This window comes from Sycon ciliatum, chromosome 9 (assembly GCF_964019385.1).
Source record: "Sycon ciliatum chromosome 9, ocSycCili1.1, whole genome shotgun sequence".
NCBI lineage: Eukaryota > Metazoa > Porifera > Calcarea > Leucosolenida > Sycettidae > Sycon > Sycon ciliatum.
Genome location: NC_088651.1, coordinates 20,414,468 through 20,430,482, shown reverse-complemented (window position 1 = coordinate 20,430,482; position 16,015 = coordinate 20,414,468). Strand labels below are relative to the sequence as shown.

Genomic DNA, 16,015 nt, shown 5'->3' with positions numbered 1-16,015 from the left:
ACTTCTGAATTGCGTAGCTTTTAGTAGTACACCGTACACGTTATGCAGAGTTCATTATCTGCACCGTACTATTATGCATACAGGGAGTTGTACGCACCAGTTTAGAGTATATTCAGCGGGCTTTAAACTAATCCAAGGCTCTCGACGCGTCATCAAGAGTAGTAAAATAACGATTGAGCGGGCTTTAAACTCTGATAAGGCCCTTGGCGGGAATGTCGCTGATTGGTCGTTTCCTGGACAACGAGACAGACCTCGTTCTAAACGTTTAAAAAAAAGAGAAACAGTGACATGCCCCCCCCCCCCCACACACACACGGACAGTATGTATAGGCATAACGAACGGTCTTTTCCTGTTAGCTCTGTTTGTCCAATACATGAGATAAAACGTCTTTCTTGTTGTTTTTCATTCTCCATGTAGCTGCTTTCACCCATTGGCTTGTTTCGTATGAAGCAAACAAGTTACTGATCCTCTCCACAATGGAAATTTTCCCTCATATTCGAATATATTTTGCAAACTCGGTCAATGGGTCCTTGAACCTTTCCCCCCAGATTGGGAACTGCCAACGATAGTATGCCACTGACCAGTGCCTTACTTGTAACGTACCAATGTACAATGAATATGAGTGTAGCGGGCCGCAGTCTCTCCGCGGCAAGAACGCACAAGGGTCTCAGTGAACACATTGTAATCGGCAATTGAAATGTACTGGCAACGAAATTAACTGAATGGCAACTAAATTAACTAACAGGCAACTAAATTAACTGACTGGCTATAAACGAATCGTGAGCAGTGGCTTTAATGCACAGGCAAACTCCGTACGCTAATGTACGGGGATACGCTAACGTATGGGGATACAGTACGGGGATATGCTAACGTACGGGAATACAGTAACGTACGGGGATATGCTAACGTATGGGGATACGCTATACGCTACATGAGTAGTTCGACAACACATCTAACATAAGCCTTACCGTCAAGAAGGTGAACTCGCGTTCTTCGCACACTGTAGACAAGGGCAAAGAGATAAAAATGGATCTAAATCCGAATAAAATCAGCACACGTTTCCGTAAATGAAAGGGTGAGCATAAGCAAATGAATCGAAGGAAACAAAGAGATCCTGTCAGCTTTTCCATTATTAATTTTATTGCATTCCGCCCAAAATCAGCACACTTTTCGTAAATGAAAGAGTCAACAGAAGCAAATGAATCAAAGGGAACTGGTCAATTTACCTGTCATTGAGTAATATTCCGCGAAAGGAGGTCTCAGCAGCGCCGAAACGAAATAAGCCAGGCCAGGAGACGAAATATCCGAAGCAGCTCATACAAGAAGCAGTTCCAAAGAAGGAAGTTCCTCGCGCATGCACATCCGAACGTCCGAACACGGACTGCACTGCAACACAATGTCGGCCGTGCACGTGCACCGCACGTGGCTACCAGCCGTTGGTAGATCTAATACCGAGCACCTTACGTAGAGACTTACGTAGCCTAAGTGAAATACCGAGCACCTTACGTAGAAACTTACGTAGCATAGCGGTGTCGTTTTTCTTGCCATGTGAACACCATAATAGAAAAGCTGACAGGATCGCTTTTCTAAATAACGTGAAGCAACTTGAAAGAATGAGTATGAATGCGAAGTGTATGGGGGAATGCATGCTGGTGCTACAGTGCGGGTTCGAATCCCAGGTAATGCCTGAAAAAAAGTAGGAAAATTGAAACATTTATAACATCCCAATTCTTTTTTTGGCGTCATCAAGGCGGTAGATGGTGTCGTATTACCCTCGACCGTACCTGTTCCGTGCCTGTTCCGTACCTATCTGCTGTATGGCAGCTTCCGAGACAGCGAAACCATTTATTGCACTGAGAAAAATAATAAGGCAACCATTTTGATAGTCCAGGGGATGGCCCACGCCTGGTAAAAAGAATAAAATAGAAAAGAATCATAACAAGTACATGAATATTCCTCTAGACAAAAATGTACATGGCTAGACTTTAGTTCAACGGTCCTGCAAGGAAACACGTGCCTCGGCTACTACTACTACAGAGTTCCTGGTGACACGGTGTGCGGATGAGGATCTTGCCCCACGAAGGCACATCACGCTAGCTCGGACTAATGCAAAGCTTAGCTTGGAGCGAAGCCATGTCGTCTTCACGGAGTACGGCTCCTTCAGCTTGTCAGACAGCATGCTTGCAAGACGCTTGAACAGAGCCGATGCACACTTGCTAGTGCCACCAGTGGCTGACAGCACTACTGGTACAAACGTGGCGCGGTCAACGTCAAGCAGACGCTGCTCATACCTCCGGCGTTTCTCCTTTTCATGACGTGCATACACTGAGGAAACTGAGGCAGCGCGAGTTGAGGCAGCATAGGGGTTGAAAACCCTTAAATCAAGAAAAGTGCGCTCAAATCGGCCACCCCAGATTCCGTTTGCGGCAACATCAAGACGAGCCTGATCAGCGGTCGTTGTGGACAGAAGCCAGAATTTCTCTCCGGCGACTGGCTGCAGCATCGGTTCTGTGCATACACCGTGCGTGACCTGACGCAGAACAACAGCCGTGAGGTGTCCCGTACCTGTCTCGTACCGGTCCCGTACATGTCCCGTACCGTACCGTATTATCAAAGACGGCTGGCCACAATGCATATTCAAATAGGGCTTTCAAATACAAGATCATAACGTTTGGTTTGGTTTGGTTTTTATTATTTTAGTTCGTTGCCTCAACAGTACAAAGTACAAATATCAAGGGGGACGAACGAAAAGAGAAAATAAAACAGAGCAGAAAGGAAGATGCAACTGAAAGGAAAGAAAAACTGAGAGAAACGGAGAAGGAATGTGGACTGGGCGGATTCATGAACCATTACTAGAGAGAAACGGAGAAGGAATGTGGACTGGGCGGATTCATGAACCATTACTAGAGAGAAACGGAGAAGGAATGTGGACTGGGCGGATTCATGAACCATCCCTGCTTTCTGTACAAGCTGCACTTTGTGGAGGGTCCGGAAATGGTGAAAGCCATTCTGCCACCATCAGCAGCCGCACCGCAATGCCGCATGTCTACTCGTGAGACAACCAGATCTGCAACACATCATCCATCGCAACTCACCAGTATTCTTCATCCAGAGGCACGAAACAACACCCTCCGCTCATTTCCCCACTCCCTCATCGCAACTTGGAATCAGCTCCCACCTACCCTTCTGGAATCTCCCCCTTCTCGCAGAGGTATGCACACGTTCGAGAAAAACGACAACGACCACTAGCAGAGCAACATGTACATGTAGTACCCTATTAAAACTTTTCCTGCGGATGACGTGTTTACACGCCGTGAAACCCCTACCTGATTATGCGATGACGTGTTTACACCCACTTCAGTTTAAGCCTAGTTCACATTCGACGGGGCGCGATGGGACGCGACGTAAGGATCGACGGGAAGCGACGGGATGTTCTGACGGCGTCCAATGTGAACACCAGGAACGGGAACGCAACCGTACTACCGTACAGATCGGGAAGCGACGGGAAGAGTTGGATCGATCCAACTTTTCATACCGTAGACGGGCGTAGAAGGGGATGGAAGCGTACAAAACGGCTGCAATTCGAGTGTGAACAGGAGACGGCGTCAGGCGCCGACTGCTCCCGATTCGTACTTGGAAATTTTTAGCATTTCGAACACTGCGCTTCCCATGATAACTCACAGAATGCCTAGCACGACTTGAGTTGAATTTTAGCAACATAAGATCTCATGTCACTTATTGTATTTAGGGATAGTTCAGAAGCGTGACAGACGAACTATTCTATCATTTCCTGGGGCTATTATTTGAATGCCACAACTTTGAGGGCTAATTTTTTGGTCTTCACGAAAAACTGGTATTGTGAACTTGATTCCGCTTCTTTCAAGGAGAAATAATTGAAAAGAAGTCCCGAAAAACGAGAAATTAGGTCCAAAAGTCACCCCCTCACGGACCGTGCCTTATGACTCGCGCCGTTCGACGGTGAACGTCGCAACGATTGCTGCATGTCTTGTCGTACGAATCGTACAGGATTTTACAGCTCACCCCAGCCCTCCCGACAAGCCCTTACGTCCCGTACCGTCGGCGTTGCGTCGAATGTGAACTAGGCTTTACAATGTGTTCATCATGATGACCATTGGACAGACTTCCGTGTCATGGTGAACTACTCTTCAATCCCAGCAAACGATACACCGTTGGAAACAAACGAAGAAACCTGCAATTAGGAAGAGTCGACGAGGAAAGGCAGACTAGAATTTCTTGATGTATTCGAAAAATCTCCATCATTCCCTGTATTAACCCGGAAGAGAAGGGAACGATAAAAGGTAGTGGCTTCTTGATCGTTTGAACTTTTTAAACATTGCATACGAAGGTGGAGAACGCGAACTTAGCCGACGGGAAGACAGGATTTAAATTAAAGGGGACGTTAGGGCTAGAATCAAAATTTCGCTAATTGTAGTCTTCGGGGTGCTGAGTCGAATGGTCCTGGTCCAAGGGAGCTGAGACTCTCCCTTCTTACTTGAATCCCAATCGAACTCGCGCACTTCCTCCGAAACTGGGTGACTGCCCCCTACTAGATGGGGATTTGTATACAACATGTCCCTATATGCACCATTTCGTTCTTACAAAAGCAGGGATGACCGCGATTGGCCCATATAATATGTTGTAGTCCTTTGGACGCTGCGTCGACTGGTTTTGGGCCGAAAAGGATGCGATGCAGCGTTCGTCCCTTATTCCCAATCAAACATGCTTTACCAAGCGGTCACGTGCTCCTGCGTACACCAGTCACCTGGTCACTGTGCCTGCAGAGTACAACTTACAGCCTGTTTTGTCCTTTTTTGGGTGCAGTCCTGGCACTCGAGTTGAACTTGAGTTGAATCTTGGTGTGAACTTGGATTTGTATTTGTATTTTATTATATTTAAGAGAGCATGTCTGAGAAAACCAGAATATATGGGCAAGTCGATCTTTCAGATTTCGCTCAAATTTTGCAGGTAGGTTTGCTTTGGGGTGTAGATCGACATTCTAAAGCTCGCGCAAAATCTTTTGAAGGGAACCATGAAATTGGCATACCCCTCAATATTGGCCCAATATTGGCACGATTTACGGGTCTACAAACGAGCCACGGCACAGCGTACAAGAACAAGCTACGAACAAACTCGATCAAGCCAACATTACCTCACCTTAGAAGAGTTCTTGGGGCAGCACCACTAAGCCACGCCAGCATCCAAGAAGACGAGGGCAATCATCCCTTGACGCCACAAATGATCGTCTTGAAAATAGCCAAATAACAAGCACGAAGTAGTGGTTGCGACTTCGGCGATGATTTGTAAGAAAGGGTTTGCTCCCCACACCGGAGCTCGCGCTATTCCGCCGACTTTACTTGACACTTGACTGACTCACGACTGCCATCCAGAGCACACGAGAAGTCCATCGAACCTTCGACTCGGCAAACCTGCAAGAAAGCACCACTCCCTGCTCAATACACAGTGTTTCGGGGAATTCACCCCTCATCAGTTGAGCTTGAGTAGGCTGAGGAAGATTGTGCCTGAAGAGCACCACTTATATAGTGCTCTCCAGGTACAAACATCACCAGGGATACAAACTTACAGAGACGCTCCGCTTCCAGCGCGATAAACACCTCGTGAACACCAGATAGTAGCGCGAGTCAGTGTCGCTCCTGGACGGTGAGACCAGACGTTGAGGACCCTCGGTCATTCGCAACGCTGTCACCTCCAAACCAACTAGTCGCCAAACCAACTAGTCGCAAGCGCAAGCGCGGGCTTGCGACTAGTTGGTTTGGAGGTGACAGCGTTGCGAATGACCGAGGGTCCTCAACGTCTGGTCTCACCGTCCAGGAGCGACACTGACTCGCGCTGCTATCTGGTGTTCACGAGGTGTTTATCGTGCTGGAAGCGGAGCGTCTCTGTAAGTTTGTATCCCTGGTGATGTTTGTACCTGGAGAGCACTATATAAGTGGTGCTCTTCAGGCACAATCTTCCTCAGCCTACTCAAGCTCAACTGATGAGGGGTGAATTCCCCGAAACACTGTGTATTGAGCAGGGAGTGGTGCTTTCTTGCAGGTTTGCCGAGTCGAAGGTTCGATGGACTTTTCGTTTGCTCTGGATGGCAGTCGTGAGTCAGTCAAGTGTCAAGTAAAGTCGGCGGAATAGCGCGAGCTCCGGTGTGGGGAGCAAACCCTTTCTTACAAATAACAAGCGCTGATAAAACAGCGAGCTACGTCCTCAAATAGCAAACAATATACACCGGCAGATAGTAGAACACCTCTTCTAGCACTGAGGACATGTCCCCCATCATCCTTTTGGGGTTTTCTTGAAATAAACAATTTTGAATTTTTCCATTCGCCCATTCTGAAATACATCCAAACTCATACCTGCGCAGGAAAGCTCGCTTCTCAGCAACGCCTAGTCAGCAATTTCTACTCCAACACCACTCCCAACGTTGCAGATCAAAGTGTACTGTTGACTCTAACAAGGAAAAGCAGCGGTGATCACTTGTCACTCCAAACGACAAGCTTCTCCTTGCGCCACCAACATTTTTCGGTGCAACAGTTGATGCAAAAGTGACTGAATTTTTGCGTGTAGCTTTGGGATTTTACAGCAAGAGGAATGAAGAAATCACGTGGATCGTGACGTAGAATAATGCTTTCTGGTGCACGACACAATGCAAACGATCACGATCGTTCCTGAGGCGCTATTCGAACCGGAACATGAGGGAGGAGGTAAGATGCATTATATTTCTTGCATGCTCTGCTCAGAACATGCAGAAACTATCGTTATACCGCTAGCAGTACTGCATTGGCAAGAATTCTTTGAGATATTTCCTCTTGCAAAAGAACAGGGATGCATTTTTTCACACTAACCTCGCTCATCCCGAACATGGGTCAACAGGAACTACGGCTAGTTTACATATTTATATTTATTTATTTATATTTATTTATTTCACTCAACTCGTGGTTCATGACCAATTGGCACGCAAAGTGCGAGAGAGGGGTGATAGCCAACCACGGCAAGAAAAGAAAAGAAAAGAATATAGAAAAAGAGAAGAAAGAAGGATAGACAAGAATACAGCAATGAGATCCTATCGTACTACATTATGCGATCGGAGTGCATTTTTAAAGCTGGAAAGACATTTTGATGTCTTAACATGCTGGGGAAGTTGCAGCCAAAGGCTGTAGGACAAAAACAGAGGAGAGCTGGTAAATGCGGCTGAATTAGCACAGGGAAGTGAGAGACTATTACGAGTGGACCGGGACAGAGAAAACCAATTGAATACGGAGAGATGAATGGGAATTTTACCTAGGCGAATTCTGTGGATCAAAACGCAGAGCTGCTGTTTGCGATTATCTTGCAGTGGCTGAGTATTGCTGATACAATAGAGCTCAAGACTAGGAAATAAACGCTGCTTGTTAAACAATATTTTAAGAAGAGATTTATGTTGGATTTCAAGTTTGTTCACAAGATGTTGACTTAGACTACACCAAGACTGACATGCATACTGGAAAATAGGTAATAGATACGAGCGATAAAACATAGAACGGCATGTATTTGGCAAATGAGAACGATGAGGATATAGTATGCCGAGAACACTACTAGTTTTCTTGCAAATATAGTCTACATGAGGAGCCCATGTTAGACAGTCGTCAACAATTATACCAAGGTGCTTATGTTCATGGACAATTTCTATGGTCGATGAGCTGCCAGGACATGATAAAGACACATTGCAGAAATGATCACTAGCACCGCTACAGAAGAACATCTCTTTGGTCTTACTAGTGTTCGGTCTCAGCTTCCAAGTCGACATCCAAGAAATGGTGGAGTTTATCTTTTTCTGGAGGTCATTGACTAGCAATTGCTTGCAACTACTTGAAGCGGAAACTGTGGTGTCATCGGCGAACAGTGAAACATTAGGGACAGACATCGGTAGATCATTGACGTAGACTAAAAAAATAGTGGCCCCAGGATTGACCCCTGTGGCACACCAGAATTAATTGCCTGGGGAGACGAGAGGGTGTTGCCGACGCGTACAGCCTGTAGCCTGTCAGTTAGGTAGCTTTCAAAGAAACAAAGCAGGTTGCCACCAATGCCATAGGCACCCAACTTGGCAATCAGGCCTCTATGCCAAACAGTGTCAAAGGCTTTCGCCAGGTCAAAGAAGCACATGCCAGTATGTTCTTTCAAATGTCGGGACTGCATGATGTTTTGGATTAGGTGGACTAGGTGCAGAGCTGTGGAGTCCCCTCGCCGGAAACCAGACTGCATGGTATGCAAGTACGGGGACAAGTGTCGATATAGCTGATCGTACACAATGCGCTCAAACAGCTTTGAAATACAGCACAGTAGGGAAATGGGTCTGTAGTTCGTTGCATCCGACCGGCAGCCTTTGCGCTTATAAATTGGGACCACTAATGCGTATTTCCATGCGGAGGGAAAGATTCCAGACGACAGAGAGATGTTAAAGAGCAGCGATAACGGATATGCTAGGCTGTCTTGGAGGTGTTTCAGGATTTCGTTTGGTATACCATCGTAACCAGGAGACTTCTTATTGGGGAGACTGCGTATGTATCTGGTTACAGTACGGGATGAAATCGTCAGCGATGTAAACGTTGACTCTACAGGTATTTGGTGGATAGGAGGAACTAACCATTCAGGTCTATCCTTAACGCAGAAGCTGGTAAACTGCTCATTCAGAGCATCCGCGATATCAAGAGGCGCAGTGGCGGAACTTTGGTCAGACCGTGTGACTGCTGTTGGACTAGAGCCCAGTGACGATGCTGATTTACGAAGAGTTCTTATAAATGAGTGAAGTGATGGACGCTGGCTGTCGGTGAGAGAAGTAGTAATGGACTGGATGTATTCTTTATGGGCTACACGTGATAACGTTTTTGCTATATTCCGCTGACGTTTGTACTGCGTTGCATTGGACGGGGTAGGGTATTTTTTATAGATGCTGTAGAGGTCATGCTTTCTCTTAATGCCTGCCCTGAGCACTGGTGTCATCCATGGTGGATCCTGGCGTGAAGGGCGGCTTCGGTTTCTGGTGGTTGACTGGTGATCGCGGTGAGAAGAGCAGACTGAGAGAGACGATTCGAGGACAGACGAGAAGTTAGAAACGGCTGTATCAATATCAAGGCCGCATAAAAGGTCACTCCAGTGAGTTGCGGCAATTTCAGCATTGACGCCTTCCCATTGCGATTGAGTGAGCAAGTGATGGCTGAAGCGAGGCGGTGCAGTGTCAACATACACATACATGCTGATGATCCACGTAGATCTGCAACAGCAAAGAAGGGGCGTTGTCCATGCCATCAAGGTCGCTTGGAGTTGACCAGCGCGCGGCCAACACTGGTTGTATGCAGTATGTGGCGCGCCCACATGGCACATTTCTTACGTCATGAATAACGTGATTTGACCCTACTCGCCCTAGTCTGTGTGCTGAATGTTGAGGGAAAGTCCCGGCTGGAAGGCCTACAACACGACATGCGTGCTCTTGACTTGAGCTGGACATCAAGATGAACTTGATCCGATCTAGATCAACGGGTGATCCATGTAAGGGCCGGGTTCCACTGCGGCTCCGCGGCTCCGCTGCTCCGCGGCACTTGGCTGCATGCAGCGGAGCAGCGCGGTTCCACTGTCACTCGCCATTCGCGGTACCGCGGTCGTGGTCCACACTTTTTGATGACGTTTCACCTGCCTGCGCGCGCGAAATCAAACAAATCCTCGTGTTCTGGCCTGCGCAACGAATTAAAATTTGAATTTTAAAATTCTGGCGTACAAAACAATGCAAAGTACGGGAAACAGGTCGAGCCGCGACCGCGGCTCGCAGTTTTTGGTCAAGAATCGTAGCCTCCTTAAATAGGGCTTTCAAACGCAAGATCATAACGTGAAGCAACTTGGAAGAATGGGTATGAATGCGAAGTGTAGGGGGAATGCATGTAGGGCGATAGTGCGGGTTCGAATCCCAGGATATGCCTGAAAAGAAAATAGGAGAATTGAAAAATTTATAACATCCCTATGCTTTTTTTGTCGTCAGATACGGATAGCACCAGGCGTGACACAAACAAACAAACAAACAAACAAACAAACACACAAATACCAAATTAAAGCTGTGTGGACCCTGGCTAGCGCCAGACGTTACTGAAGTAACGTCTTCTGCATAGCTACGGGAATTAAAGCTGTGTGAACCCTGGCTAGCGCCAGACAATACTGAAGTAACGTCTTCTGCATAGCTACGGGAATTAAATGTGTGGACCCTGGCTTGCGCCAGACGTTACTGAAGTAACGTCTTCTGCATAGCTACGGGAATGAAATGCATTAATCATTGCAGCTCTACGGTGAGCTAACAGCAGCTTTACTTTGGGCTTGAAACAAGTTGTTTCGAGACCAACACTCCTCAATGACCCACAGATGCCTTTTTGTTGACTTGTTTGTGCGATTACAATCAAAATCAAGACATGAAAAACATTAGCGGGTCAGAAGGTAAAATACGCACATGCCACTGCATGTGCACACGTCATAATAGGAAGCAAAGAAACAGTATATAGTTGCTGAGTTCTTAACTCGTTATCAATGACATCAAACTAGGTTACAGGAAACTGTGCGGGACCAACTGTCAGCATAGTTCATGAATATAGGTAGATATTGATAGGAGATGGGCAGGAAATATTGCATATGGGCTGTCTATAATCTAAATGAGCTGCCCATGGGATAGCTCAACTAGACATTTTTTCCACTGCCAGTTAGTTCCTTGCCAGTGAGTTCGTTGCCATATCTAAGCATAGCGTCCACTAATTCCACCATCGTCCATTCCTTCTGATATTCCTGTCCTTGTGATGATGAAAGGAGAAAGGTTCCCAAACCATCGTAGAGATTGTGACGATTGGGGCGTCTGTACTGCGGCAAAAAACTCAATATGGCTTCGTGCACTGTGATAGCTGTGAAGTAATCGCCCGCCTCAGACGTACGTAGCCTTCCCAATACCAGCAGGCGGAAAACGGAATGATTGGGTACGAGTTCTCCAATCGCGTAAATCCATTCTCTGGTTACAAGCACTGGGTCGGAAAAATCTAGTAAATGTTGGTCATTCACATTATACAGAAGAGCCCATTCCATGTAAGGTTTATATGTCCATTCAAAAGGAACGTCCGTATAGACATCTAGGTCAACTAGCTCCAAGTATAAACATATTTTTGTGTCGCTCTTGGTTATGCCGTGAAGACTTTTTGCAAACTCTACAACCCTCAATGATCCATTCACAAATGGCAAGATGGCCTCCAGTCTCGGCATATCTTCATCCAAACGGTTAATGATGGCCTCTTGGTACTGTTCCAGCGGACCACAAATCTCGAGCAACAAATTCGATATATCTTCAATTCGGTACCTTCTGCTACCAATTGGACTATCTGGGTTGATAGGCGTGCATCTGTCCATGATTATAACGGGAGTTATGTTCGGTAAGGATAGAGAAGCCTCTTCAGGGTGCAAGTAAATCCCTTTTACAAGTGTATCACGTAAAGCAGCATTTGTCCAGCTCGGTTTGAGGCCAGCAATGGCGGGTGACATTAACGCCAGGCTCAATAATTGTACAAACGTGTTCAAAAAACTTCCCAACGCATTGGCTGGATCTTCGATGGAGAAAATAGTGGTCCTTTCATCATCGATGTAGAAATTAGTGGCCACTTTGTGAGCGATAAACATAAGTTTTGCAACTCGAATATATGGCACTTTCAAACGTGGACTGAGGTGATAGCGTTGCTGCAAACACGGGACAAAAAACAAGACAATGAACACTTACACTAATGTGGTGTTTGGTTTGGTTGGTTTTATTATTTCAGTTCGTTGCCTCAACAGTACAAAGTACAAATATCAAGAGGGACGAACGAAGATATATGTAAATGTTCTAACATGTAAAAGGGTTGCAACTTCAAATTTGGACTTCACGGAGAATTTCAAAGTTTTTCTTGCAAGTGTTGAGTTTCGGAGAGAAAAGAGCAGTACGTGGCATGTGGCCTTTCATTTTCCCAAAAATGTAAAAGGGTTCCTAGGAGAAAAATAGGTATATCTCCGAGTACTAACAAAAACTGCAGGCTCGGCAACAAACTTGTGAAATGGGATTCAAGAACAAACGTTCGTGCCTTTTTGTCTGGTGTTGTGGAGACCAGAGCAATCGTGTGCAAGTACAGTAGAGATGCATGATTGTGTCTGAGTATCCTGAATTTCGGGCTTTGTAACGGTATTCGGATCACTGTGTCTCTATACATTTTTACGTTTACAAAGTGCTAAGTTGTTGAATGTTTCAGAAGCTGTGTATATCCACACGAAGAAACAGACTCATGTGATATTTACACTTATTCTGATAGTTTGGTCGTCATTAGTACGTTGGTTAACTGCAGGGATGTTCTATTTTTGTCTATATGTTATAGCTTCTGTTGTTTAAAGCTCTTCCTCGTTGCTCTGTTTGATCATAATTCCCTCTTCTTGCTTTCGGGTGCTCTTGTATGTGTATCATTTGAAGAGAAGTATTGAAAGATTACTCCAGAAACCCAGTAAACTTTCACAATTCTCTTTAATTTTCAATCGGCTCTCAAAGGGCTAAGATCCTGAAGTTGTAGTACTACTCCGTGTAGTCATGCATGTTCGCATATAATGCTAAAAAATTAATGTTCTCATGAATTGTGGAAGTCTGTGACGATATGAAAAAGTAGTGAACAGCTGTAATCGTGAATATTAACTTGTTTCTGTTTTTTTGGGTTTTGGTTTTTTGGTTTTTTTTACTATGTCCACTATGCTCCCGAATGAATGCGGAAGGTTGTGGCGGGGCCCTGCTGCTCAGCCGGCCTTGGCGGTCTCGGCGTCTGCACAGACAAAGGGTGCCAAGAAAAATAGAGAAGGACAGTTTTTATTTTGTATTTGAATGAAGTTTAAGACACCACTGCAGCTGTATTTATGGTTGATAAATATGGCCAGGCGCGAACTGATGGTGGTGGTGGTGAGAAGGAGAGCTCTGTGCCAGAACTTTGCAGCTTAGAGAGCGTGTGTGGGCAGGCGTGTGTTTACCGCCATATTATGGATTCTCCGCAGGCCTTAGCCTACATCAAGGGAGTCTCCTGTGGAGGGATTAAAGTGATGAGATTGAAATACTTCAGAGTTCACTCACTGATTTTGCATTTCCAACAAGGAAGGTTGTTATCTCCATGACACACGGCAGATGGAGGACTTAGGGTCATGTCATGACTAGTCATGCGGAAGCATTTGCATCTTTAATAGCAATGTGAGGTAGAAATGTTTTCGAGAATTTGGTACATGTAAAGTAGACAGAGCGTGGGAAGACAAAGAACTCTACATGGACATTCATTTTGTTGTTCTGAAAGCAGGGAATCAACCAAGGCTAGAATGCAACTGCCTCAGAAAGAGGGACGATTTGGCGCGAAAATGAATCTCAAATCGACGTTGTTGACGCAGAAATTGAGCGAAAAATGCACATGCAATTCACACATCCACAGACTGAAATACCGACATAAAATACACATCCAAAACACGAATAGTTAGTACTCACCATACAAAGTTGTCTGAACGTGTACTCATTGAACAGCAACCGTTGCATGGATTTGCTGGCAGCACACAGCTGAAATACGTCTTGAATAGACAACATTGGCAACAAGACGTCTTGCCAGACATCAAAGTGAACACTTTCCAGTCCATTCACTGCTGATTCATGATCATCCATTGCCACGGTAGGCCTGTAGGACTGGTTTTTCCAATACTTGCTCTTTGTGACTAAGTGCACGCGACCAAAATAAACACAAAGAATATTATTGAGACATTAGAAATTTGCCAAGAAGAGACAGCTTGAATTTAGCAATGTGTGTGTAGGTTTACTCATTGCTCATCGATATATAGAAGAAAGACCTCCCGCTTTCTCTCTGCCTTGGCTTCACAGTACACTAATTCCCGAAATGATTTGTGCATCCTCGCAGGCTTGCACTGTGGCATTATCAGTGGACCTCTCGTGTGCACAGTATCTGTATGGCAGTCTCGAGTCAGTCAAGTGACAACTCAAGTCGGCCAGGAAAGAGTAAGCTGTCAAGAAGGAATCAGCACAGAATGTCGCTACCAGTGTTTTGAAACATGGGAATCTACAATTTTACACTAAACACAACATGAAGGGACATTAGAGATTCCATGGCGTCTACGTCCTACACGCTTACCTAACTGAGCGAAAGGAAAGTTGGTAACTGGTGATCTCGGGTGGCTACACACGTGTCTGCTGTACTAGGAGGAAGAAAACCGGATCTGACTGGATGCGTTGCAAAGAGTCTACTGTCTGTTCGAAAGCTGTACAGCTCTGCCTAATGCAAAGAGTTTACTGTCTGTTCGAAAGCTGTACAGCTCTGCCTAACTAGTATACCATAGTACAGTCATTTTCAAGTACTGTGTCATCAAAGTACCACTTGCATTTGTGTAAGTACAATGCAGTTGGTTGTGAGCGTTCATGACAAAAGGTCCCTACTCGTCTTCTGCTCTAGTGCATGTATCTTGTCATGTAACTCAGCTGGGCATCTGGCAGCCCACGCAACGGCAGCAACTGTGCCATCTCGAAAGTGAAGTACAAGTAGTTCAGCTTGGCTCAACGACTACGTTTGCGATGCCACAAGAGATTTGGCTTACGATTTGGACATATTCTATAAGTACATGTAAGTAGTACAAAAGTTCAAGAGCTGCCTGTTGTACGTTTTTGTACCATAGTACAGTCATGTACCAGTGTCGGCAGTCCATGCGATGAAGGATGTCTTCGATGATCCCGAAACAGTGTGCCACCTCTTCGTTGATGCCGATAACGGCTTCAACTCTGCTTGTTAGTCAAACTGCCACTCTATGGAACTGTTGTGTGCTTTGGTCTAGGTGTTCACCGTTTCTGTTTAAAGGGTAAGTCGGGTGAAAAATTTAAATTTCACAGCCCGTAGAGGTCGCGGCGATGAGTCGAATGGACTTTGTCCGAAGAGGCTGCGGCCTATGGTTCGTCAGATACGCCCAATCGAACATGTGCGAATTTGAGCGCGCATCATCCAGATCCAGGTGATGACGTCACATCGTGCAGCCAGGTAGCCACACCATCTAGTTGTGTACAAAACGGCCATATTCGGAGCGCGTTCGATTGGGGAACCGTTTGTCGCAGCTTCTTCGGACCAATACCATTCGATTTAGTGTCGTCCGGAAAGCCTCACGGAAGATCGGTGTACTGCGTCGATCTTTCCGCCAGATGAACCTGTTTGCCCGCCGTACTTTCGTTGTCGGTGTTATTCAGCCTGATCTAGAATATGCTCTCCCTGTATACCTTTCGTTTATATCCGCTAAAAATAGAAACAAGCTAGCCTCACTCCACCGGCGCGCTGTACGAGTTGCTTGTGGCGCATCACCCCAAGCTAATATCACGCCACTTCTTCACCACCTCAATGTTTCCTCTTTCCAATATCGATCAGTATTTTTGTTCCTTGTATTCATTTTCCACTGTTACTGTATTAAGCCGGCTGTTTGCTTGCAGTCCCTCTTTCCCATCTGTACGTCTACCCGAACTACTCGCGGCTCTACAACTCATAACATGAGTATCAATCGCTATAGATCTATGTCTGGCTTTCTGTCCTTTTCAAGTAAATCGGCTCTTGTTTGGAATTATTTACCAGACGACCTGAAGTCCTGCACTACTATCGCAGATTTCCGCGTCAAATTGGCTATTTGGCTAAAAGACAGCTTAACTCTTAATCATTGTTGTGATTTGCTTTCAAGCAATGTGCATAATCAGTAACTTGATGTTGCTGTTTTTGTTTTTTTTGTTTTTGTTTTTTGGTTTCCCGTTCTCGGGGCCTTCTATTCGGTACTCTTTGTAGTTGTACTTCTGTACTGTTGAGCTATCCGAATTCAAATAAACATTAAAAAAAATAAAAATAAAGTGTTACAAACACTACGTACCCTGTCCCAAATCGGGAGTCGGTTTATAACAGCGAGCCAA

At 45.6% G+C, this 16,015-nt stretch overlaps 1 protein-coding gene across 2 annotated transcripts; it reads right to left on the bottom strand.

Annotated features, from left to right (window-relative positions):
* Positions 1-647: 647 nt before the first annotated feature.
* On the bottom strand, positions 648-14,402 carry LOC135824915 (uncharacterized). Of its 2 annotated transcripts, none has more exons than XR_010554972.1 (3): positions 14,217-14,402; positions 13,565-13,785; positions 648-1,000 (listed from the first exon to the last, which is right to left on the bottom strand). XR_010554972.1 is itself a non-coding variant. In XM_065337657.1 (3 exons), the coding sequence occupies exons 2-3, from the start codon at positions 13,733-13,735 to the stop codon at positions 10,726-10,728; spliced, it is 1,209 nt and encodes a 402-aa protein (XP_065193729.1). In that variant the 5' UTR covers positions 13,736-13,785; positions 14,217-14,402; the 3' UTR covers positions 10,290-10,725. The 2 variants fall into 2 exon arrangements, 1 of the variants encoding a protein (XP_065193729.1); XM_065337657.1 differs by lacking the exon at positions 648-1,000 and adding an exon at positions 10,290-11,763.
* Positions 14,403-16,015: the final 1,613 nt, after the last annotated feature.